Genomic DNA, 23,529 nt, shown 5'->3' with positions numbered 1-23,529 from the left:
GTTCAGCTACAGTTGTGATGAGCATTCTAAGATATCACAATATAACGTCAATCTGTGGCGAAATAGGGAATTTGATGTATATGCATAAATAGAAACTTTAGTGATACTCTGAGGAAGAAATTGAGTGCTTAAATCGACAATAATGGAGAATAAAAAAGGTTTAAAACAGGTATAACTGAGAATATATAATACATAAAAGACATTGCCACTTCTCTAATATCCTATCACAGTCCTAGAAATAATTGAAAATAAATACATTGTAAAATGCGTAAAACGAGACCTAACTCGCCACTTCCGAAGGAAAGTTTTTAAAAATTTACTTTTAAGTAAAACAAAAACATGATAAGTCTCAAATTCAACATGGAGAACAATGCAATTCCTCTGCTTCAATTTTTTAGTTCTGATCTCACATCAGAGCTCAGAAATTGAAGCTCTACGGAGACACAGAGATACTTCTCGATTGTTTTATATTTGCAGAAACTTTCGCTCCGACCACTGTGCACCCACGTTTGTTGGGATTTAAACTTCACTTCTCACTAAATAATGAACGACTCAAAAGCTCCCTTTCCAAGCTGTCGCACTCAGCCAGATCCTCGCCGTGAGAGCGACAATAGCAGCTAGAAGATGCCATGTTGCTGTCGATGCTGTCGTAGAAGTCGGTTCTCGTCTCCCATAGAAAAGTATTGGCCGTCTGAAAGCGGCGGCTTTCTGAATCGGTAATGGTCTGGTGCATTGAGCTCCTGTCCATCAGGGAATCGGGAAAGTCCTGCGGCTCTGCCCTATATGAAGAGAGAATCCATGGAGATTGAGATTTTGCGTTTGGAGGTGGCGAATTTTGAGTCTGCAAGCAAAGAGGGACTGTTGTTACAACTGTTACAGGAGGCACTGGGTGTTACAAGGAGCATCAGCACTGACAAAGGCCGTTGCATAAATCAAAAAGTTATGCGGCACTATAACTTGTAGAGGACATGCAACATGCATTCGCTTAATTGAACCATTATTCCGCTAACTGGTCTGTGCACGGGGTGTTGCCCGTTCGGACGCGTTTAATTAATTTTTTGCGGTGTTATTATGATCGGAGGTAGTCTTGAAATTACCATATTACCAGGAGCGGTCGTTGATCGATTAAGTGGACCAAAATTAACAGCTTTAAGCACGCTTAAGCCGCGTTAAACTACCTAAAAACGAAAAATGTCAACTTTTCAATTTCAAAATTCCCGCCACACACACTGGCGCCTCTATCGTCGCTCCCCGAAACCGTATGGCTATGACTTATTATCAAATTTTTCACCTAATGCCGAGGGAAACATACTCGCCACTACACTAGGACTTCCCACAATTCTCTGCACTCTTCACACTTGACTTCCAATTAATTAGCCGGAAAATGTGACCGCTTTTCCGACCCCCCCAACCATAACAGAACAAGTGTTTCGGAAAAATCAATGAAGGACACCTGCTAATGGCAATAGATGTGCGTTTGTTGTAAAAAAAACAAACAAACAAACAAAACACGATCAGGAATTTGACATGACGTCTCTGCTGAGCTGGCGAATCACCGCTGCGCAGCAGGACCTGACTCAGGAAAATTTATTGAATTTTTTTTTTGTAATTTTTGGACAAGTTTTAAATTGGCTTTTTCTTTCGTATTCTGTCATTTCCAACGCAAAAGCAGGATTTTTCTCCTCGACGCGGCATTACCGCAAAAAGTTAGGCAACCGGACCAATTGCAACACGACGTAATTGAAATTGAACGCTTAGCAAAATTAAACGTTATAAAACAAAATAACGCAGCGATCAAATTAAACCGCGTTTCACCGCAACTACTGTGTTTTCTCCGTTGAATGTTACGTAACATCGCGAGCCACTGCATCCACATTAATATCGTTTTACATTTACATTATCCACATAACCATCATAGAATTACTTTTATTAATGTAATTGCCATTAGGCACATTTAATAGCGCATTTCCTCAGCACTAGTTGCTTGTCCGATACAGTTTATGAATTATAAATAATTATGCAAAAGAGGAGGAAGAAGAATCTACCCCACCCTTTCAAGACTTGGCTGAATTGAAGGAATCTTCATTCTCTTTTTTTAAACGGGTCTTGAACTTTTCAAACTCGATCTACAGAACAGCTAATTAAACACGTGCAATTGGCCAGTTTCTTTTCTCCAACGTACCCCAATCTTTGGGTACGTTACTGATGTGCAATTACCATTGTAGTTGTGTAAATATCTTGTCTCGCTCTGATTGCCCGTGCACATAAATTTACAGTAGCTCGGAATTATTACACCAACCAACTTAAATTGTATGATGCTTGAAACGGATACTTTCTACATAGAAATTCATCATTTCAAGTTGATAATGCGGCATTTTGATCGGGCGATTTGGTGCCTTTTGCCGAAGTTATTATATACACGTTCGCTGTTCCAGGAATTGCACAAAACCAATGCAATTTGCAAAGAGTTCAATTTAATATTTAACGTAATAAAATAACATAGAGACGGGTTTTCGATACCATCTCGATTCACGCTAATTAGTCGGACTTGGTCGCAACAGGAAACTGTACTATTGCTTTAGTTTTAGTCTTGGACTTGCGAGATATCTAAAGATTATGATCTTCGCGCAAAGAACCGGTACGATTTTTTAAAGGAATTAATACAACTGGTAGCGTCGAGTCCGATACCAATAACCATTATCTTCTTAGATATTTTCAAAACATCGATATTTCAGGATTTAAACTGAGGCCGAAATTGAATCGATACTTTTGCGCGTCGACTGACCATTCCCAATGGCTCGTTTTAAGCTAGAAAAATTTAAAATATTTAATCCAACATAGGTCTGCAAGTTATAAAGTGTGAGTTGGACGCTACTGTCCTTAATACTTTTTGGATTCTTACATTCTTAAAAATTGACAATGTGGCAACATCGATGCTAGCGAGCTCGGACACCATTTTTTACTTTTCCTGGAAAACTGCGAAAAATAAAGAAAATAGTCATAAGAAAAATTGCATCAGATATGGGCCTCTGGCTTCCTATTAACTTAAGTTGCGCCGTGTTTCACGACAAGTTAAGCTAAACGCGCCACTCTATAACAACGTCGGTGCCGTGAAGATGATTCAGCAATGCCCAACTACAACAACTACATCTACGACCATCCCACACGTCCCACAAGCCCCTACGTGACCATACCAAAGCGACAAGCCTCTGGAAGCAAATAAAAATAAAGCCTGACTTACTCCACTCAGTGCGTGGCGCGCAACGAAAAATAAATCCTGCTATTGATTGCTGTCTCGCCGGAAGAAATCCCATATTGAGGATGTTTTGGACCGTACCTTTTCGCCCTTAGTTGTGCCACCGGTCCACTTGGCTCCCGTCTTTTTCAGCGTGTTGCTCAGCTGCGCAGGCGGATCGCCGCTGCGCAACTTGCCGGACAGCGAGTCGCGCGCAGAACCTAGGGAGCCGTTCCGCGACTTGGGCAACGAATTATTAGTCGCCTCTGCGCCGTTCCGATTCCTCCATGAGTGGGAAGTGTGTGAGCGGTGCGGAGAATCGCCGCCGCCGCTACGACTGCGCGGTGCCGGGCTGTGTTTACCTGCGGGTGCGCGATGACATGAATTTATAAATGTGTGTAGTGTGTATGTGGTGAAGTGATGATAAGCTTAAATCACTACAAACAACATAATTGTGTGTGTACAAGCTAAAAGGACGTATCAAATGCTTGCTCACCACCCGGAGGTTTGGGCGCCGTGTAGCTCTTCAAGGGAATTTTGCTGGGTCGCCTGCCCTTGGAGCCAATGCTCTCCTTGCTCCTGTTGCTCTCGGCCTGGTCGTGCGCCGACTCGGTGCTGCTGCTGTGGTCCATGTGCAGGTTAATCGGCAACGGGCTCATCGCTTTCATGCTTGCAGTGCTAGTGGAAAAATAATAGTTCTGACAAGATGGCGAAGGCGCGATTCCAATGAAGGTTTGCTTCGTAAAACGATTAGGAAAATGGCCGCCACTAGCAGTTGCTTATTGCTTTGAAACAGGCATGCGTGTAGTATGACGTATTTACCTAATTTCGGTCCGAGAAACGGGCCTATATTGTTCCTGACTGAGCACGTCGGGAATAATATCAGGCGACGTGCTCTTAATATTTACACTGGATTTGTGGTGATCCTCCAACACTCTCACTCGGGCTTTGGTACCTTCCAGCTCAATAGCCGCGTTTTCCAGCTGAAAAGAAACCTTTCTCTCTTAAGTCTGCCACCAGCTGACCGGGGAAGGAATTTACCTCGAAACGCAAATCCTCGTTTTCTTCCACAGCCTTGTCTAGTTTCGCCCTAAGGCCCATTTCTAAATCACTGGCCGAATCTAGTTTTTGTTTCAAAACCTGCAAGAACCAAGTAGATGATCAGACAAGGGAAGAATTCTATTATTGTTTTTTTCCAACCATTCGTCGAGGTTAAATCAGTCCAGTCAAGGTTGACGGCTAATTAAAATTCGTAGTCACGAGGTAAAAAATAAATTGAACTTCTGAGACTCGATATTGCTTATACAAAAATTCACCTTCAATTATCTTTAGAGATTTAAATGGAAGTTTCCGAGGTGATTTCTCCGCTCCTATAAAGCCACCGTTCATTGATTTTTCGCCAGAAACGGCGTTTTAGCAGGTTTCGGTGCTATTTCAGGACCAACAACAATTACAATTGAAAACCGCTGGTGACACAGTTTTATCCACTCAATTATGGTACGTCTGAGCGATTCCTTATAGCGTCTATCGACATTTAATTAGCAGTAAAGCGATTAAAGAAGATTTGTCGATCCAGTCACGTTTAATGCCAAGTGCAGACTCGGACGATTACCCTATTATTACGAAGGCATTAGAGTTGACAGGTTAAAAAATCTCGCTAAGAGCTTTTATGGCAGATGTGGCAGCTTATATTGCAGATAGCTCAACCTCAACCTCACGTCTTATTGAAGCATGACTCACAAGACAGTTGAATCGCCTTTACAAGGTCGTACATCATGGCCCGACCTATAATTAAGCCTTTTTCATCTAATGTTGCGTGTCTGTTTTAATATCGCAATCGCACCTTTTCTCGGAATAATAAGAACGGATGTTTGACCCATCGAGTCATATTTTACTCGCGGGCGGGCAAAACTACAAAGGAATACGGCGAGTTTTGTGCGAATTGACCTTTAAAAAGAAAAAAAAAAAAAAGAAAAAAAAAAGAAAAAGGCATCAAAGGTGATTCTCGAACGCAGTTAGGCGAAAGACTTGACGGCTCTATGCGCAGGCGACGCGAAAACACGATCAGCTGCGTGCCAAAACTCCGAATTTAATTCTTATGAGACGTGGCAGTTTTTATGATCTCCACAACGTTTGCTTTTTACATAATGTCGTATCGGTTACCTTGATATTGGTCGCCCATACAGACCGCAGTTTAAGGTCGAATTTTAGCATAAAAACGTAAATTTTACAGTAGTTCCTTCGTTGCAAAATCGTGATATTTCGTTGCGTTTCATGTCGCTTCTTCTCGATCAAAACACGAATCAATGCATTGTTTTGGCATTAAAAACGGGTTTTATTTGGGACTCCCAGCGAACTTGCTCCGGTTTTTTCGATACTTTTTACGGTGAAAGGCGGTCATTTTTTGCCTTTTTGTCCTGCCGTCCCTATGCATTTGCGTTTGGTCTAGAAGCTCTCGAGGAAACGCTCATAAATTACAACGGAGAGATCGGTCAAGTTCGATCTCGAAACGCAAATCCCAAGAGGTCGCTTCAAAAACGAAGGTACCTCCACGAACATTTCCTAGACACGTTTTCGTACCACCGAGCCTTTTTCCATTCTCGACAGCTTTTCCCCCGTATCCATCGCGTGATGAAGCACCTCGAGGCGCGCCATCACCGATGCAATAACACCCGATTATTCAACATTTATAATTGCGAATTACCCGTTAATAAATTAAACATTCACGTCAAATCTATTACTGTTGCACGCAGTACCTCCTCGCTTACCTGATTCTGAACGGTCGACACGAGCAGATGTTTCTGCAGTACCAGAGGGTCGTGTTCCCTCAAAATGGCCGCGATCTTCCGGCTGTCCGGCAACGAGATCTTCGGCGTCCGGTCCCCGAGCACCCCGTCCAACTCACTACCCGAAAACCGTCTCGAAGTCCACAGGGGTTGCGTCTGACTAGAATCTTTGCCACTCAACACTTTCAGTTTCTCCTCACTTTTGGCCACGAACTGCAGGTGGAGGTCGTGGATGCGCGAGTTGACCTCGCCGCGCTGCGACACGATGGCCTTCAGCTGCTCCTCCAAGTCGTGCTTGGCCAGCAGGAGGTTCTCCAGGTCCTCTTGGAGGCGGGAGGTGTGCAGGCGTCCGGCGAGAACTTCCGCCTCCATCTCGGCCAGCCTGGGGAGGAGATCTCGTGAGCATTGTCAACCAAAGTGAACACCCAAATGCGATTGTTCGAAAAATAGTGTTTGCTAAATCGTGTCCCGGAGCATTGTCGCATGGGATAACACGAGTCGCACAATGGGTCTTAAAGGTCGGGCTGTGACAGATGTGTATTGATATTAAATTCAATGCACCGAGAGGACATTGACATTATTTTTCAATCTATTTTTAAACGGCGCTACCCGGAAGCATCCTTGAAACGTTGACCACACGAGTTGGCAACAGAAAGCAATAAATAATTAAAATACAAAGACAATAGATGTCGACACCCCCAGGCGGATTACTTGTCAGGAAATTAGTGTAACTGTAATAAACCCACTGGGAATCGAGTGAAACATTGAAAAAATTGCATTATAATGCTCGTAAAACACGAGACTGACCTTAATTTGGTGGTGTCTAATTAAGGCCACCATTCGGCTTCTTTTATAATGGTTTATTTTTTAGTGCGTAACCAAACCACACATCTCTTGAGACAGCAAAAGAATTTCTGTTGTTCGCCTCGAAACCTCAAGTTTCGGCTTGAAAAAGAAACAAAAAAAAAAACGATCAAATGTCGAAACGAGCAGAGAAAGTAAACCGCTCTTTGGATTTAAATTAAAGCAATTTTCGGGTAACTAAAAATCGTTTATCGAAGTTGCCGATCGCATGTGCCTTTCGGGCTCAGAAAGACAAAAAAACCCGTAATTTCGCACTCAAATCCCAAGTTGCCGCCCTCAAGAGTCCCTCTTCAAATTCCGCCATGCGACATCCCAAATGCTTCGACTCACCTGTCAAGCAGCAAGTCCCTTTCCTGTCTGAGCTGCCTGACATCGTCAGCGGACGAATGGAACAAAACCCTCTGGAAATTCCCCCCGGAATCTCCGAACGGCGCTTGGTCCCTGAGGGTGCCTTGCAGGGCCTCGACCTCGTCTTTTAAGCGAGTCCCCTTGCGATGGATCACATCCAGCAAGTTCCACAGCTCGTCTTCTGCTTCGTCGGTCTCGCTGATGCCTATTTCCAGAAGAAAATTGAGGATTCACTCGCGGTTTCGTCAACTCACCCGTGGCAGAAGTGGACGTGGGCACCGTGGAAGATGCGCTGTGGGTCTCTTTGCTCGAGGCCTCGGTGCTGAACCCCGAATCCTGCACCGCCGAGGCGGAGGACCCGGTGGCCGGCTCGCTGACGCTCTTCTTCTCCTTGGAAATTCCCAATTTTTTGCGCACCCGAATTCCAGGGGTCCAATCGCCGGGCCTTATCGATATAGGAATGTTGGAGTGGTGGAGGTGGTGGCCTGAAACGGAGTTCACGCCATGCAGACGACGGTTTAAGTTTGATCGGGGTTATCTATACCGGTCATGGTGGCCGGCGTCGAGTTGGTGGCCTGCTGCTGCTGCAACTTGGAGCGCAAATTCGGGAAGGTCTCCATGACGAGGTCGCGAAACTCGAGCAAAGCTCCGACCTCGTGCTGCAACTCCTGGAGGGCCACCAGGGACTTGGCCTGCTCGCTGATGAGGTAGTGGAAGGGCCCGGTGGGCTGGTGAGGGCGCCCGCCGAGGCACTCCACGCCATGGCCCACGGACTCAGACTCCTGAAATCAACGAGAAACCGTTTTAGCCGTCAAGTCGACACATTACAGTCGGTTTACCATAAACGCGATAATTGCGAGAGAAAATCGATGCTCAACACGATTTTATTGACTGTAGGACACAACAAACACTGCACAGATTGCGGCATTCCAAGCTCAAATGACTCACGGATTACGTATTAAGGTCATTGATTAACACAGCTGACGTGGGCTGCTATTTTAGCTTATTAGGAGCCATCACTCACCGATGGTGATGTAGCAACTAACGTTACGAGCCTTAGCGTCGGTTTCTGGGAAGAGGAGATGGAGATTTAAATAAGGCACCCATAAGTCCAGTTTTAATAAGGAGAAAATCCCATCAACGCTCTTCCGTCAAACAATTTTCGTCGGAATCTCACAATAAAAATAAGCAGGATGCACACAAATATGCTTCAGATTTCGCATTCGCCATATGTTTCTCGGCCAATTTCTCTACTTATACCTAATTTTATTTCCACTTAAATTTGCGCAAACTGTACTGCGGAGAAGCAGTGGTTAATGGCTAATTTGGTGCACTCGAGAAACTGGGTAGAAACTCTTCTAATCACTGCTGCTGCAGCGGAATTAGTATAACGACCGAGATAATAGATCGAACCATTGTGATCGTTCCTCGTACGCGAGCAAACAGCTGTGGGCGGAAGCCGCCGGTGCCCGTCACTGGTTGTCACCGGACCCATTTGACAGGCGACTGAGGGAGGGACCGAGTCGGAGCGTTATTCCCTCTTCGTCTGAAGTCGTGCGAGAAAAAAGGAGGAAAAATCCAGAAATTATGGCCCAGTCATCACGATGATAATTGCATAATCCTTATCGACAAATACATTACGGAGCTCTCTTAGTATAACAATTATTATCGAGATAGACGCTGGTTATTATTATTATTATTTTTTTTCGGTTAAGACCTTCCTCCAAATCGCCGCCATAAAGCTGGCGATTTAATGGAACTAATTGAATTCGATGGATTAAATGAATTAACTCGCTATAGGAAGGCCGTTTTCTCGTTTAGCGAGGAATGTTACGATTAATTAGTTATCGAGATTTTTTCTCCACGAATCGAGCACAAGGAAATGTGCATCCTCGAGGATTCCGTCGATAAACCGTGCGACGAAGGAAAATTAACGATCTTTCATACGCTTTTTTAATGCCTCCTGATGGCCTCCCATCAAGCAAGATTTTTCCCTCGCACCCGACAATTGTCGCTTCCTCACGATCTGATAACAAAAAAACAAAAAAAGAAAAAAAAAAGAAAATTTGCATCTTCCCAGGGAACGATCGTCTTGACGACTTTCTCGTCTTTCTACGCGCCATTAATGGCCGACGAATGCATTATTCAAAATCGACGCCATGGGTCTAAATTTACAATTTTTCCCGTAAAGTCTTGGCACGTACACGCTTAATTGGACACACGCATGAATAAATTTACAAAGTAATGTCCAGTTTGGCCTAGGTAATGGCCGATGTATGCTAAATATAAACGAGTGGGCAGTGGATCAATTTACATCTAATTCATCGTTCGGGAGCGACTTTAGGCGACACACATTCTCCCATTGATCCGGCAGTTTTGGACGCGACTTCTTGGAGTTAACATATACAGCGTGTAGGCTAAAAATAGGCGTCCGCTTTTGTAATAAACAGTTACGCCTTCGAAGTTTTACTAATCGATTTTCGCAGTCTAAATTCAGAAAGGAGGTGACAGAATAAAAACATCCAAATAGCCGAAGGGAAAGCAAACAGATAATGGCAGCAGGAAGTCGCTTATTATCCATCATCATTTTACCCATAATAAATGGGCCTTAAAGGTGTCTATTACAGGCTAATAGGCCACTCTCCGGTTCCATAAAAACCCCCGGTAATTTCTGGGAATTGGGGCGGTACGGCACTGTGCACGGCGCAAAACGTCGATGAAAAATCGCATTCACACTTAATGAATGGGTAATTAATAGCGATTTCATAGCGCCGGCCCTGGCCTAGATGAAACGAGGTTCGTTTCGGGCTCTGGACGATCTTCGGCACGTAGGTACCCGCAGGTACTAGGCAAAAATTTGAATTTGGTTCGGGTTTTGCGTTGTGGTTTCGTTGTCGAATCCCCGGTAGCTGAATTTGCTTTTGAAACCCGTTCAAACATCCTTTCCTTGCAAATCGCCACACATAAGTGAGCCTAACGAGGAATACGTTACGCCATTGCATATGATTTTCTATTGTTCAAGGAATTTATGTGAAAGCAAACAGGACTATTCGGTTCGCTAATTAATTACAACCTCATTGTTTCGAGTGTGGAGGAAAATCGTATCCATTTTTTCGGCTCATTGCAATATCTGCGTGTGTTAAAGTCTTCTATTTGCACATTGCCGTCGTGAAGAGATCCTCTTGAGCCGCGCGGGACCGTGGAAGTAATGGAAGTTCCGTGGCCGGAGGAGCCGCGCGTTTCGGAAACCGTCCGCATAGTCTCCTTGTGATTTTTGGCTCTTTCGGAAAATCAGGAAAACGAGGGACTGAGCTTCGGGGAAATCGGAGACGTGCCGGCCTAGATCTTGAAACTGGCGTGACCGAAAGCGAACAAAAAATTAATTTAACACACCAGTTAGCAATTTTTTTTTTTTTAATGTTTTTTGATCAATTCAACACTCGGCTCTCCTTGAAACCGACGGCCGTGCCATGCCGAAGTGTTGAGTCGCGGACGCCTGCACCCTAAAGGGCGACATCGACCTAATTAACAGTTCAATTGAGCTAAAGCTTCAGATTTGCTATTATATTTACGTTTCACAAGGGTAACACATACCGCGCGCGAATCCCCAGCAGTGGCCTTAGGGCGCCTTTTTGTCGCACGGGTTACTTTCAGGCAGTGCGGTAAGTCGGTGTGGCCTAGGCTCGCTTTCCGAACGGTCTCGCGTTAGAGCGTTACCTGACACAAAACTGCGAGGGAGCTTTGCCTCCATAACCAATTTCCAACACGAAGACGTCCCGGGCTCGGACACCGTCGACTGGCATGCCAATGTCACGGCGCCCATTTCGAGAGACGCGCGACAACCTCCGGGCGCAATACCTGCGCCACTGACTTCCCTCGGCAAAGTTCAGATGTGAGGTTCCCGTGTTGCTCCCGGAGCGGAGGGTCAAATGTCGATTTTCCTCGACGGGGTCCTTCATAGATATCGTTGTTCACCGTCGTCAAACGGCCACTTAAATAAGGCCAAAACCGAAATCGAAATCCTACACAAGTACACGTCAACGGGTAGGCCGCAGACGAGGTCAGCACATTCATATTTTCGCGTTTAATCGTGCACTCAAAGACGACAACGAGAGGCCATAAACCAGCCGACCGGCCATAGGCCGTTTCGCTTTGGCAATAAAAGGCCATTTAAGCAGTTAAATCATTACCGAAGGATGTTAAAGGGGGAAAAAAAACAAAAAATTCGAATTAGAAAGAGACAATAAAGCTGTCCACGGACGATCGTTAACGGATATTTGCCTGTCGACGGGGACGCCACGAGACGTAACAACTCAATATGGCCGCCGAGGGCAACGTCATCACTTCCAAATTGAGTCACTATCATTTAAACGCGATTTGCATCGATTATCTCCAATATAATCGTTATTTACGAACTTTCATTCTAATTTGTTTTGAAAGTGCTTAAAATCTCGTTCTCTTTTCGATCACACGAATCCAAAGTAGCAAAAGTAAAAGTGACATTGATAGGCAAGAAACCGATTAAATTCGAACAGTGATAAGAAAGCTCCGTCGTTTTTGTTATTATTTGGTTTTAGTTGTTTGTTTTATGCTAATTTACCTTACTCTCACTTATTCACGAAAGAAACATTGTTATCTGACCGTCCCGGATTATATCTGCTCATCGAAAAATCTGACTCGGCGACGAGATTAACAAGTAGGTTTCTACTGGAGTGATCAATTTCGCTCGTTTCGCGATCCCTCCTCGAGACGATCTTGATTCGTCTCCATCGACGCTCGTGCCGCCGTTTTCCCTGGGCCTTTAAGAGTTCCTTAAGCTCGCGCATTCGCCATTTCATCAATAATCCCGTATAGTCGCGGGTCTCCGCAGCGACTCTCATCAGTTTTGTTTACACCTGAAAGATTCTGGCAACGTCGCAGTCTACACAGGACATCTGTATAATACCTTTTTATAACCGTGGGTACATGAATTACACGGAAGGTAGTAGACCACAATTCCCATTGTTAACGTAATTATTCCCGAGTTGTGTTGGAATTTTTTTGGGCACAATGAGAACCCGAATCGGAAAACGTGATTTGCTATATCCGTAAACTCAAAATTACGGTTTATTTCGTTGAATTATTGTTACTCGTCGGTTTTTGTTATTATCGGCGGCGTGTTGCACAATTTCCCCTCGGGGAGGGGGAACAATTTTTCGCCCGCATTACGACAGTTTTCGTTGGCACAATGGCGAAATCTGAAGCCCCGACCCGAGGTCCAATAGCTGCTCAATTGAGTGAGGCACAAATTGCTCTTTGCACCACCCAACGATTTATGTTCGAAACTGCTTTCTCCGCCACCTTCCTCACGTCTCAATTAACGCCTAAACACTTTCGCATTGGACGAATTCGGCCCTCATATGGACAAACTTGACCCACTTGCGATGACCGATAAAACAATTCTGAGAAACGTTGGAACAAGCAAAGAAGAAATTAGCGTTTTGCTTATGACTTGTACCCAACGGGTGTGTGTGGTTCATAGAAAGTGGTGACCTAGGCACCATTTGCGGTATCACTTTTGTTGTCAAATCCATGCTTCTATTATAAGCATATTGCATGCACGATGACGGTTCATGGAAAGTGATTTTTTTTCATGCATATGTATGCGTACACACGACAGGTGATGCGGCTGCTCGCCATTGAAATGAAGAGAAATTATCGATGGTTTTCTATAGAAAGATGTTCGCGGTGAAATATACTCGAAAATTCCCCAAACTTCTGACTCGGCTGGTTTCCAGGTGTCTGCAGACGTCCGAGTCGTCTGCCCGATGATCTTCTATCTAGGTATGTGATCGCGTTCAGGTAGTCCTCTTCGTTCATGCAAAAACATCACGGAGTCAACGTCGCATAGGTCACAAGCACCGTCTGAGGTAGTTTTATGATGTCAATGGCCTGGCGTTGATGAGATGACGATGATTGATGAGACTCACAATCATGCGAAATAGTTCATAAACGGTCCTGGTGCAGGGAAACTCCTCGCTAGGCTCTTATGCGATAGTCATCCGAGGGCACCAACTAAGGAGTGTCAAGCTCATCTCACCAGGAGGGGTTCGATTAGCAGTTTGTGCGCTCCACTGCCGAAGCCTCGAAAATTTCTATCGAGAACGTTGGGGCAGTTGGGGTGCGGCATGGTCTCACGAGATTTACCCCATTATCTGAGCACAACATCACTCTCGATGTCCCGGACAGGGGACTTGCCGGCTCGCACCGATCGGGGCACATCGAAAGTCGAGTTTTTTCCCCATTTAACAGATTTTGCGCCTCTCATCGTTTCAGAGGTAGCAACAGTGGGCACACCGGAAAAGGCGATGGAGTACCCTTTGTGCATAGGTTAATTGCTTGATGTCTCATCAGCTAAAATAGCAGTAATGGGAGGCATGCTGATAATGTCAAGACGTTATCTGAGACGACATATCGCGAAACGATAGAAAAATGATGATAACCAGAAAATTACACTTCCAAAACATCCGATAAGCGTAAATCTTCATTTGTGGTATTCTCGTCCTCCAAAACAGCCCCCTGGGGAGGATTATTTACATTCGTAGGAGGCGAAGTAAGTCCAGGGGCGAATTCTCACGGATAGGGCGTGAGAGAACACAGAGCATTTTCCATTGGTGCACAAACTGTACAAATCATTCTACGCAGTGCAATTTCCATTGTACCCTCGAAGAACTCGGTAAATGGAGTTTCGCCTCGAAAGATGCTTTTCGGCAATTTATGGATTATCGAGTCTTTGCCGATTTTTCCGGACATACAAAATTGCGAGCCAAAAAGTACTGACCTCATTCCACATTCACACCCACTGCGATAGGTCCGTACGCCTAATCCAAAAGGCACTCTCCATCACACCTAAACCAGCGCGGCACAAACGTGTCGGGATCCTCCGCGGAACCTGGACCGGTCTGGTTCCACTAATAAACCGGCACGCACCAAATCCGCCCATCAAACCCGTCGTTGAGTCAATTATTCTTAAAGTACACACAAAACTTCTTCTCGTAGAGTCGAAAGAAGGTTGTTGATCTTTTCGAGAGCGGTTCGCACGAACGGCAACGTCCACGACGACGGCGGAGAACGGACTATAGCAGCGTCGCACCGTGCTGCTGCAGCCGTCAGCGTCATCAGCGTCATCGCGGGCAGCGTTGCCTTATCTCGAATTTTTTTTAACAATAACTTTGAAATTTCTATGACACAGCTGAGAGCTGACGGCGAACGGTGGCAACGCCGCGATCAGAACTCTGCAGCAATCAAAGGAACCATTACGACAATTCGGGGACTTGGATGCGGGCAGATTGGACGATTATGAGGAGAATGATCAAGGTTCGGTATTTTCCGGATAAACATCCAGTGTTGACTGATAGTGACGCGGCCGAGACGGCCATTTAAGGCGCGCCCCCACGATCGTTTGTATCGCTAAATCCGCCAATCTTAAATCAAAAGTAGCAGTAAGTGTAATTGTTTACACGAAAGTGCCATAAATCCACATCTAAACTGCGGATCGAGCATTAAGGCGGGTCATGCCAGTCCGATCGGGCCAAAATAAATTGTTTTCAATTACACCTACACGTTCTCCTCTTGCAGATTATCTGGGCACTAAATTACAGCTATTTAGAAAAAATTAAAACCTTGCAAATTGTCGTCGTTGCGCTCAACCTACAACCCAACAGATTAAATCCATTATTATATCTACTTTCACTTAGTAAGTATTTACTATTTTGCGTTATAAATAGGACTATAATCGTGGCCATTAGTAAATTGACCGTGCTTCCCATATTGGACAACAACAAAACAAAGCAAATACGGAAATTAATGGTTTGATTCGGCTTACTTTACTTCGAAATTACGTAACGACAGTGTTTACTTTATCGATTCACCCCGTATGCGAGCTCTGTCACGGGGGATGACGTATCCTGGTTGCTTCGCGTCGCGTCGCTGACGGCATCGGAGAGAGACGGAGCGACAGCAGGGAAGAAAAGCCGCGGAGCTGCATGTACGGGGGCGAAATGGAAAGAACGCCAATCTGTTTTTCGTTCGGCGGGGACGTCCCGAAGCGCAGATATTTTGAAATCGGATTGAAATTTAAAGCCCACGTGGGATTTGTGCCGTTAATTCCGAAGAGCGGTTACCCCGCGCAAGACGTCTTGACTTCGTATAGGATTTGCCTCTGAGATTCAGAGAACGCACCGAGTTGTGGACATGATGTGAGGAAACTTGTAGAACACTCCGCATGAGAACCTTTATCGTTTCGAAACTGTCTTGTTCCTGAGATATGCAGGGAGTGAAGTTGACACTTCGAGCATATGTTCGGGACACCCTATGTGGCAAGAAATTCTATGACTCATCGAATAATCTCTCGGCAAGAATCTTGGGATTTTAACCGGAGGCGATTTTCTGCTCGACTTGAATCACTGAAGTGAGATTCAGAATGGATACAACGATTATAGAATTAAGTTGGCCGAGAGTTCGCCTGGTTGCCTACGTCGCAAAAGCAAACGGCCGCACGTAGTCATCTTCGTCCACGCAGCACACCACGTGAGAGCGATAGCGCCACACTGACGACGCACGAAAAATATCGTAAATTTCGCTGAAAAATCGCGTAAAGGGTTTTGGCTCTTAGTCGAAGAAATATGGGCGATTAAATTCATTGATGATGATGAGGGCAGGTGCTTCTTGATGGGTTTTGCACCTGCTCAGGCGGAATAATCACTGCTGTATCACTCACCACGCACGAACAACCTCTCCTGCAACCTCCGTTAAAATGCAGCATTTTAACTGTAAACAACTTACAATCCTTCGGCACAATGGAAGAAGCTCTTTTATGCTCGAAACAAATCGAATGATTGTTGTATCACACCGCGAAACTTCTTGCTTTACCATCGAGCAAAAGGCGAATGAATGCCTATTGGATTTGTTTGGCCTTTATCCGGTCGTTATCTTAAAGGGCCTTATCCAAACAAGTATAAACTACCAACAAACCCTAGATTGACGTCTCTCTCTGAGTCACTTTAGAACCTTTCACCGGGCCTTCTGCAGGATCAAGGCGTGGCCGCACGAAAAAAACAACAACTCAAAATCTCACAAAACCTCCATTACTCCTCGTTTTAAGATCGCAATTAACGCAATTTCTCGACTACATAGATGATGGTTTCCCAATCACTAATCTTCCAATTACTACGTTCATATTACTGACGATTAAACCACAGAAGGTGGAACGTGGGCCTTCGGATGGTTGTTAACATCCGCGAAGAAAACTGTTTGATTTGATCGTGTCGTAACGCGAATAATACGACACACGTGACGTAATTCTGGGAAGAATTGGCGTAAGCGTCAGCATCTGCCTTTTTCAAGCAGCAATTTCAAGAAGAATTCTAGTGATCGTTAAAATATGATTTATGGTTATACCAAACGCGAAGGCGAGCTATCTGCAAGCGTGAGCGGAGAAATATCGTCAAAACCGAACGTTACTGATGAAGACTAATTTATTATTCGACTTTTTTACCATGGTTTATGGTCTCCTTAAGAAGTACCAAGTACCACTGCAGACGCCAGGTGTTTCTGGGTGTTAGATGATAGTACGCCCTAAGCGCGGTACCTAATTAATTAGCGTGATGTCTAATTGATTTTGAAGCTAATAATGTGACGGCAGCAATCGGGTGGATATTCGCTCGAATGCCGTTCAGCAGACACACATTCTCTGTCCCAAATTTGGCAAAATGAGGTGCAAATTTATGAGGAAGCCGTATGGGAGAACCTCAGGAATGAATTCCTGCATAGGAGAAACCTGCATGGTGGCGCTCGTAGAAATTCCCATTGCAGCTCATTTTTGCCGCAGCACGACTTTCGATTAGAAAGTGTTCCTGGTCGACCTCCTCGGGCCCGAGCTAATGGGGGTACCGGAAACTGCACAGAACCGAGAAGCTTTCGAATTTTCTGACCCACCCAGGGCAAATTCGTCCAGGGCACCAGTTCGGGAACCGACGTGAACGGGGACCGAAGCTGCCGCCGGCAATGTGCCAGCCTCAAAGTCACGCACGTCCGTTGCTCGAATTAGCTCCAAGGTAGCGGCTCTTGGATTTGCTCCCGTTGCCCTGCCGAGACCGAATCCAACGAGGCACGCGTGCGTCACTTCGACGCACCCCCCCCCCCCCCCTTAACGCAATCGAAAAACCACTCGGCACGCCTCTGACTTTTGCGAAATTCGAATTTTCCATTCGCAATAAGGCCTGAAAAGCGTTAGGCAAACTTCGAAATCAAATCGTTGGTTTTCGGGCGGAGGGGATTTGCGCGGCGCCGGACGCGCCCCAGTGCGCGAAAACAAAATTTAACCGCGTATATCGTCCACCATCCCTGGGACCCGAAGAGGTTAAAACGACCCACACGTGGAGCCCTTGCACGATTAAATAATAACAGAGGTGTCATCTGCGAACTCGACTTTCGGCGATGGCACGAATCGTGACCAACTTTCGGGATATTGATAAGGCCTGGGTGGGGCAGGGCGGTGTCGCGCCCGGCATGACACGGCCCTGCCCTGAAATCATCAAGCTGGAAATGCCGCGATATTAAGGCGAAATATTCATGAAAGGACCATTTTTTTTTTCAAGGGCGGCACGAGGATTAATGCCAAGACCCGTGCGCAAGTCGCGGCCGATGTTAACGGAAGAAGTTAATCGCATCAATAAATAACGCTTCCTTCGGGGTATTGTTGAAGAGGAAATGACTAAACCAAACTCAGACCTACAACCCGAAGCTTACTGTTACACATAGTAGTTGGTATGGAAAGTTAACGTGTAACAACGAATTAATCGACGTATAGTGGGACTTGGTGCCAATTAATTTAGAAATAGGCACTCAAGAGACGCTTTCTACATTTCAATGCCTAAATTTCACCGACAATACGGCTGCAGGAACCCGAGATTTATTTCTGAATTAATCTATTAGCAGAAACCTTCAGCGTACAATAATTCCTTGCAAAAGCATAACCCATCAATTAACGTTTTTTCTCCGAGTGCAGCTCTCACCTGACAGCAGTAAATTATTAAAATCCAAGTGCTCCACTCATTAAACTCATTGAAATTGCGATATTTAACTGTGCTTATTGCCTGGAACAGCGAACATTCAAAAAATGTAATGGATCTGCTCTCGTACGCACTATTTCAGATTGTACGTGCACTTTCTATGCAAACACGTGGAAATATGCCTCCGGGCCGCGGGAAACTCGCGGAAAAAACGAGCGACCACCTCGCGAGGAGGGAAATTCGGCGTCGATTTCGGATCGTCTCAGTGGTTGCGCTTTTTAATAAATCAACAAGCGCAAGAAATCGTTATGTAAACGGCCGATGATTAAGCAATGCTGTTTGTTTATACCTTTGTACAACTTTCAATTATTGTTTTAGATGCATTGTCTCTCGATGAAAAACAAAAGTGAAATGTATATTTTATTCCGCATCAGCGCGTTTTAAGCATTAAAGTATGAAAGACAAAGAAACCGAAAGCACCGCTTGTTATCGGCTCGAGCGTCGGCGACAAAGTCGACGTTGTCCCAGAAGCGACGCGAGTAAAAAATGCCCGCGCTGTTGACAAAATGGCGAAGGAGCCGCCTTTAAAAACCATTTTCAATGGCGGCGCCAGCCGCGCCTCCGGCAAATCCCCGTTTACGGCGGGTATTTCTAAACCTGAACGAGGGCACTTCTCTCCAAGCTTATCCGAAATTTCAACAACCCAATTCCCCACGTGGAGGTTTGCCTGCAATCTCTGGGTCTTGTCTGACACATCTGCGTTTACGGCGTATTTCTCATTTAATCAGACGTCGGTTCACGGGGGCAATTCCCCACGCCGAAAACCTTAGGGTTTCCGTTGCTGCTTCGTGACAAACTTCAGGAAAGCATTCACCTCCACTTCTTGGTTGGCGCAAAGGGCGTCGGGGCCGTAACGGCTCAAGGAGGCATTAGACGTTCTGAAAACGTAACAGATCGGGAGAGCGCGGAATCGATTAGCAGGAGACGACTGGAGTGGACTCGCGGTTCTGACCGACCCACGAAGGTAGCCATCGACAACCGTGCAATGATACACTGCGCGACACGGGAAAGAGAACACCCCGTAGATAGATTTGGGTCATTTTTGGCACGTAGGGACCGTTAGTTTTTCGACTACGTTCGTTTTCGCTTTATCGGGAATTTCAGCGATTTTTCTTTCACCGTAGAAAGTGCGCCAAGCTGATCTGATCGGGCGAGATTGTAGGGACAATGGTGTGGGGCGCGACGCCCCGTGACACCAGGTCGCTTCCGGCTTCCGTCGGAGGCTGCGTGACCGCTCGGCGACGCGTCCGCGAACTCATTTTCCGTTCGATATCAGGACATTCCGCAATTCGGTTGTTCGACAGGACGGTGCCCGGCCGGCCACGTGTTGGTTCGGGTTGCCGTGGACTCCTTCCAACGAAGCGAGATCGACTTTTGCCTTGGCCACCGCGATCTCCAGACCTGTCACCAATCGAACGACCGGGGATGCTTCGGCGGCAATGCCGGGCGGACAGCCCGGGACGAGGTCCGTCCAGAGAACACCGATCGTCACGTTGAATCGATGCACGGAGACGCGTCCGCAAGTGCGAAGGACAACGAGGGGGACCGATTTTTGTTTTTTTTTTCAGGTTTAAACTATCGATTTTTTTTTTCATTTCTGAGCGATGGTGGTGACGTCGGTGTGAGGAGCTCGCGCGCCGAAAATCGTCGAATCTGAGCCACCGTCACGGGGTGTTCGCTTTTCCACGTCACATAGTGTAATTTCTAGAGTGGGCCAGCATTTCGTTCCCATGCAGCCTACCTGCCCAGGTGGGACGCAAAGAACTCCAAGTGGTATCTCAATTAAAAAAGGCCGTCCGTAGTGGGCTGTTAACGTAACGATTACAATTATAAAAAGTATCAGCCTTAAGAGTTATTGTTGTCAGAAATACGTTTTTTTCTTTAATGCAATATCGCAATAACTTAATAACTCGTTCCGGCAAGATTGCGTGTTAAAAAAATTTCACAACGAAATCGCCTAAAAAGCGTTTGAAGGCTGATCAGTCGTTATTACCATTATTAGGTAACCGTTCAAGACGCTCTGACACATTTTGCCTTAACACATCCGCAATCTGATCCCATTTAAATAATGCTTTAATAGACTTGTGTAAATAACGTTAAACTGGACTTTCTAAAGCAATCTCAGATGCTCGTTCGAAAAAATTAACATTTCAGTTCGCCGGATTGCAGCCATAATTAACCGCGTACGCAGCAATGATACTCCGATTGTGCTACTTGCGTAATGCAGGATATTTTATGCGTCGAGTAGTAGAATAAGCCAATTGAGCTTAATTCGTTCGGGCAGTTGCCATTGCGTAAGGGGTTGGGAATGGGCGCGAAATCGATGCACCGCAGTCGGTATGATGACGTCTCAGATGGGTCGCAACCAAGACCGACAACAATTAATGAATTTTACACAAATGGGCGCGTATAGCGTTACGTGGACGCGCCCCCGGAACGGGCTCTAATTAAGTGCAGATTCCAGCAATTTCTATTGGTTAACCTCCGAAACAACCGTTTTGAAGATACCGCAACTTGCCGGTCGTGTACACAAACAGACAATTTTAGATAATCGTTCGGTAAGTGGGTATAGTAACGGGATTCGGAAAAAAAAATGAGGTAAACTCGAAATATGCAGGTACATACATATATGCGGCCTTTGAAAAAGTACCCATCCAGATAAGACATCTTTAACTTTTTATGCGTTATGACCTGGTGGCTCGGTCACTTTCTATATGTGTAAAATAGCCGCGATTTTATCGCTAACATAATTAATCGCTGCTAGATGCCGATGCTCAGTTCTGAAGCGAGTGACACGGTGGCTGACTCAAACACCTGACTTTAGCTCTAACCAATTGAGATTCATCAGAAGTAACAAAACAATACGCAGTGCACAATGGCGCATGACCTCGTCAAGTCCTAACAAAAACCCATTTATTTGTGCAGGCCCATTGAACCATTACCGGCATGATATTTTTGCCTTTCGTGGGAGCTTCCGCTTCAATACGCAGTAATGGGAAAACTGCCAAATGGCCAACTGTATGAAGTTTTGCCGCGTTACAAGCCTAGGCATTTAAACATGATATGCAGAAAAAGGCTTTATACACAGCTTTTTTTTTAATTGCACTCGGCTTAGCATCAAAAATTAGTTCCTACATAAGCTTTCACCTAATAAAAGATCGGTAAATAACTGCTCGGTACACTTTCTCACCGTTTCCATTACGCATATTGTAACAGTACATTTCGATTGTTTCGGTCGGGTGTAATTAAATTATTAATTATTGCATAAGGAGAAACAACTGTAAATTGCCCAATCTAATGCTGGTCGCTGTTTGTCATTCTTTGGCTCTATACAGAATTCCAGCATAATGATCCAGAACCTGAGTCACGGTGAACCAGCTCAATGGGGTATCGACTACATGCTGTTTTTTCGGAAGAGTGAGGAATGACACCTCAGACACAAGTAAGGGTGGAATTGCAGAGTATTCTCAGTTGCATCTAACTGAGAATAATATTCCCCCTTACAGACAACTTGAATGAAAAATTATTGTTAAAATTTCAGTAACAAGTCTGCTAGAGATATTGTCTTTTCTCGTCCAGTAAGATTGAGCTTCGTAGAAAAATCGAAAATTTCCACAGAAGCCTGAGGAAATTTCTTAGGTAGCGGTGTGTTTTTGTGGGATATCAGATTTGGCAAAAAATCAGTGGAAAATCAAACTCTCTAAGTTAATTTATTTTTCTGTTGAATGAAATGAGATTTGGTACGGGGCAATTTTAGTTGCGATGGGGTGTGCTGCAAGGAGGTATACCCTGTCTACTGCCTATCTACGATAGGAGGTTCTTAAACGAAACTTACACTTACCCTATACAAAAACGCTGTCTCTGTGTTTTCAAAGTACCCACGACTCATCTTTACTCGATTGCAATCTTGAGTTCCCACAGACTCAGACACACCATTGGACAGTCATTGAGTTACAGCACGCACGAACTTGATAGCTGGACGAGTCGACACTCACCGTTCTTTGCAAAAAAGTACTCATTTTTGAACTGTTGGAAAAAAGGACTAATCAATTCTCACTCAACAAGGCTGAATAAGGTCAACTAATTACGCGAATCACGGGATTTGAACTCACTTTGCACGGTAGGTCATTTGTTGAATATCATTAGTAGATGTTATTCAGGCGTTTTTCATTGAAAATTGGATCATTATTTAAGGAAAATAAGGCAAACTGCTAAAAAAAAGCGTATTAGAAATGATTCACTCTACTTGTCCATTTTTTTTTAATTGTTAACACGTCATTGTCAAACGTCAGAAGCTACGCAGGATAAGCAGGGTTGCCATACTAGTTTGTTTAATATGTAAATATTGGCAATGGCCATAGTAGTGCCACACACTAGTGCGGTGTAAAAAAGCTTATTTGATAACAATTAAACCGCTTTGTAAGTTTTATACAAAGTGTTAGTTAAATACATGTAGTTATTTCAAGGGATGAGTTTTTAACTGCTTGATCACAAAAAGTTCCTATGAATGTGGGTCCGCAACGCCTCGACTAAAGAATTACGGAATGTCAAAATTTTATTTTTATATTGATAGTTTTTTAAGTATTTTCGGACAGACACGTAAAAATCGGATAAAATTGTAAATGTACAGAAAATAATATATAATAAACGTATAGAAGTCGGAGGTAGCTATTTTCAACATCTATTATAATGTTAAATTAATTTTGATAACTCCAATAATTGTTGTTAAATCAATTTTGTCCGAGTTATGTTAAAATGAAAATCCGTTTACTTTCAAAACGGTTACTTCTACAGACATTTTCCAAGAGTACTTTTTTTTTAAATAGAAGAAAGTGTATAATAAGACTTTTAATACAAAAGTGGCATACAGTGTAGGGGAAAAAATTAGGGTCAATTAAAATGCGAAGGAATTTCGTATGTGACTCCCTCTGTCGGTAATAAAAAAATTAAGCTAAAATTTGGATTTTGCGTCATAAAAAAGCCCCGTATACTGAATTTTGTCCGATAATTACATCTTAGTCCGAAAGTATTAAAAAAAAAACGAATTAAAAATGAAATTTCAACACCCTCTACTCCTTAAACAAAGACGGTGCGAATCTACGTTCATATAAACGTTTTATGATGAAATCAGTTAAAGATTCATTTCTTGAAATGAGTACGTGCACTTCATTAACACCCTGTATAT

The 23,529-nt window shown here is 44.5% G+C and overlaps 1 protein-coding gene across 5 annotated transcripts; it reads right to left on the bottom strand.

The window, feature by feature from the left end:
* Positions 1-170: 170 nt before the first annotated feature.
* Positions 171-22,604, bottom strand: jvl (javelin-like). 5 transcript variants are annotated; one of them, XM_066294865.1, is made up of 11 exons: positions 22,457-22,604; positions 22,186-22,370; positions 7,778-8,015; positions 7,488-7,718; positions 7,216-7,438; positions 6,004-6,403; positions 4,277-4,375; positions 4,058-4,218; positions 3,732-3,913; positions 3,338-3,597; positions 171-841 (listed from the first exon to the last, which is right to left on the bottom strand). In XM_066294865.1, the coding sequence occupies exons 2-11, from the start codon at positions 22,231-22,233 to the stop codon at positions 527-529; spliced, it is 2,157 nt and encodes a 718-aa protein (XP_066150962.1). In that variant the 5' UTR covers positions 22,234-22,370; positions 22,457-22,604; the 3' UTR covers positions 171-526. The 5 variants fall into 5 exon arrangements, with proteins under 5 accessions (XP_066150962.1, XP_066150960.1, XP_066150963.1 ...); XM_066294863.1 differs by having other exon boundaries at positions 22,186-22,604; XM_066294866.1 differs by lacking the exons at positions 22,186-22,370; positions 22,457-22,604 and adding an exon at positions 14,054-14,893.
* Between the last annotated feature and the right edge of the window lie 925 nt (positions 22,605-23,529).

Source organism: Euwallacea fornicatus, chromosome 21 (assembly GCF_040115645.1).
Source record: "Euwallacea fornicatus isolate EFF26 chromosome 21, ASM4011564v1, whole genome shotgun sequence".
NCBI lineage: Eukaryota > Metazoa > Arthropoda > Insecta > Coleoptera > Curculionidae > Euwallacea > Euwallacea fornicatus.
Note: the sequence above shows the minus strand (reverse complement) of the source record. Positions and strands in the feature narration are given on the sequence as shown.

Excerpts from the sequence above, each read along its gene's own strand:
- jvl (XM_066294863.1), bottom strand. The coding sequence starts at position 22,233 with ATGAGTCGTGGGTACTTTGAAAACACAGAGACAGCGTTTTTGTATAGG. Across the intron at positions 7,439-7,487 it reads CACGTCCACTTCTGCCACGG|GCATCAGCGAGACCGACGAA; the intron begins GTGAGTTGACGA and ends TTCTGGAAATAG. Across the intron at positions 3,914-4,057 it reads GTTTCTCGGACCGAAATTAG|CACTGCAAGCATGAAAGCGA; the intron begins GTAAATACGTCA and ends TTTTTCCACTAG.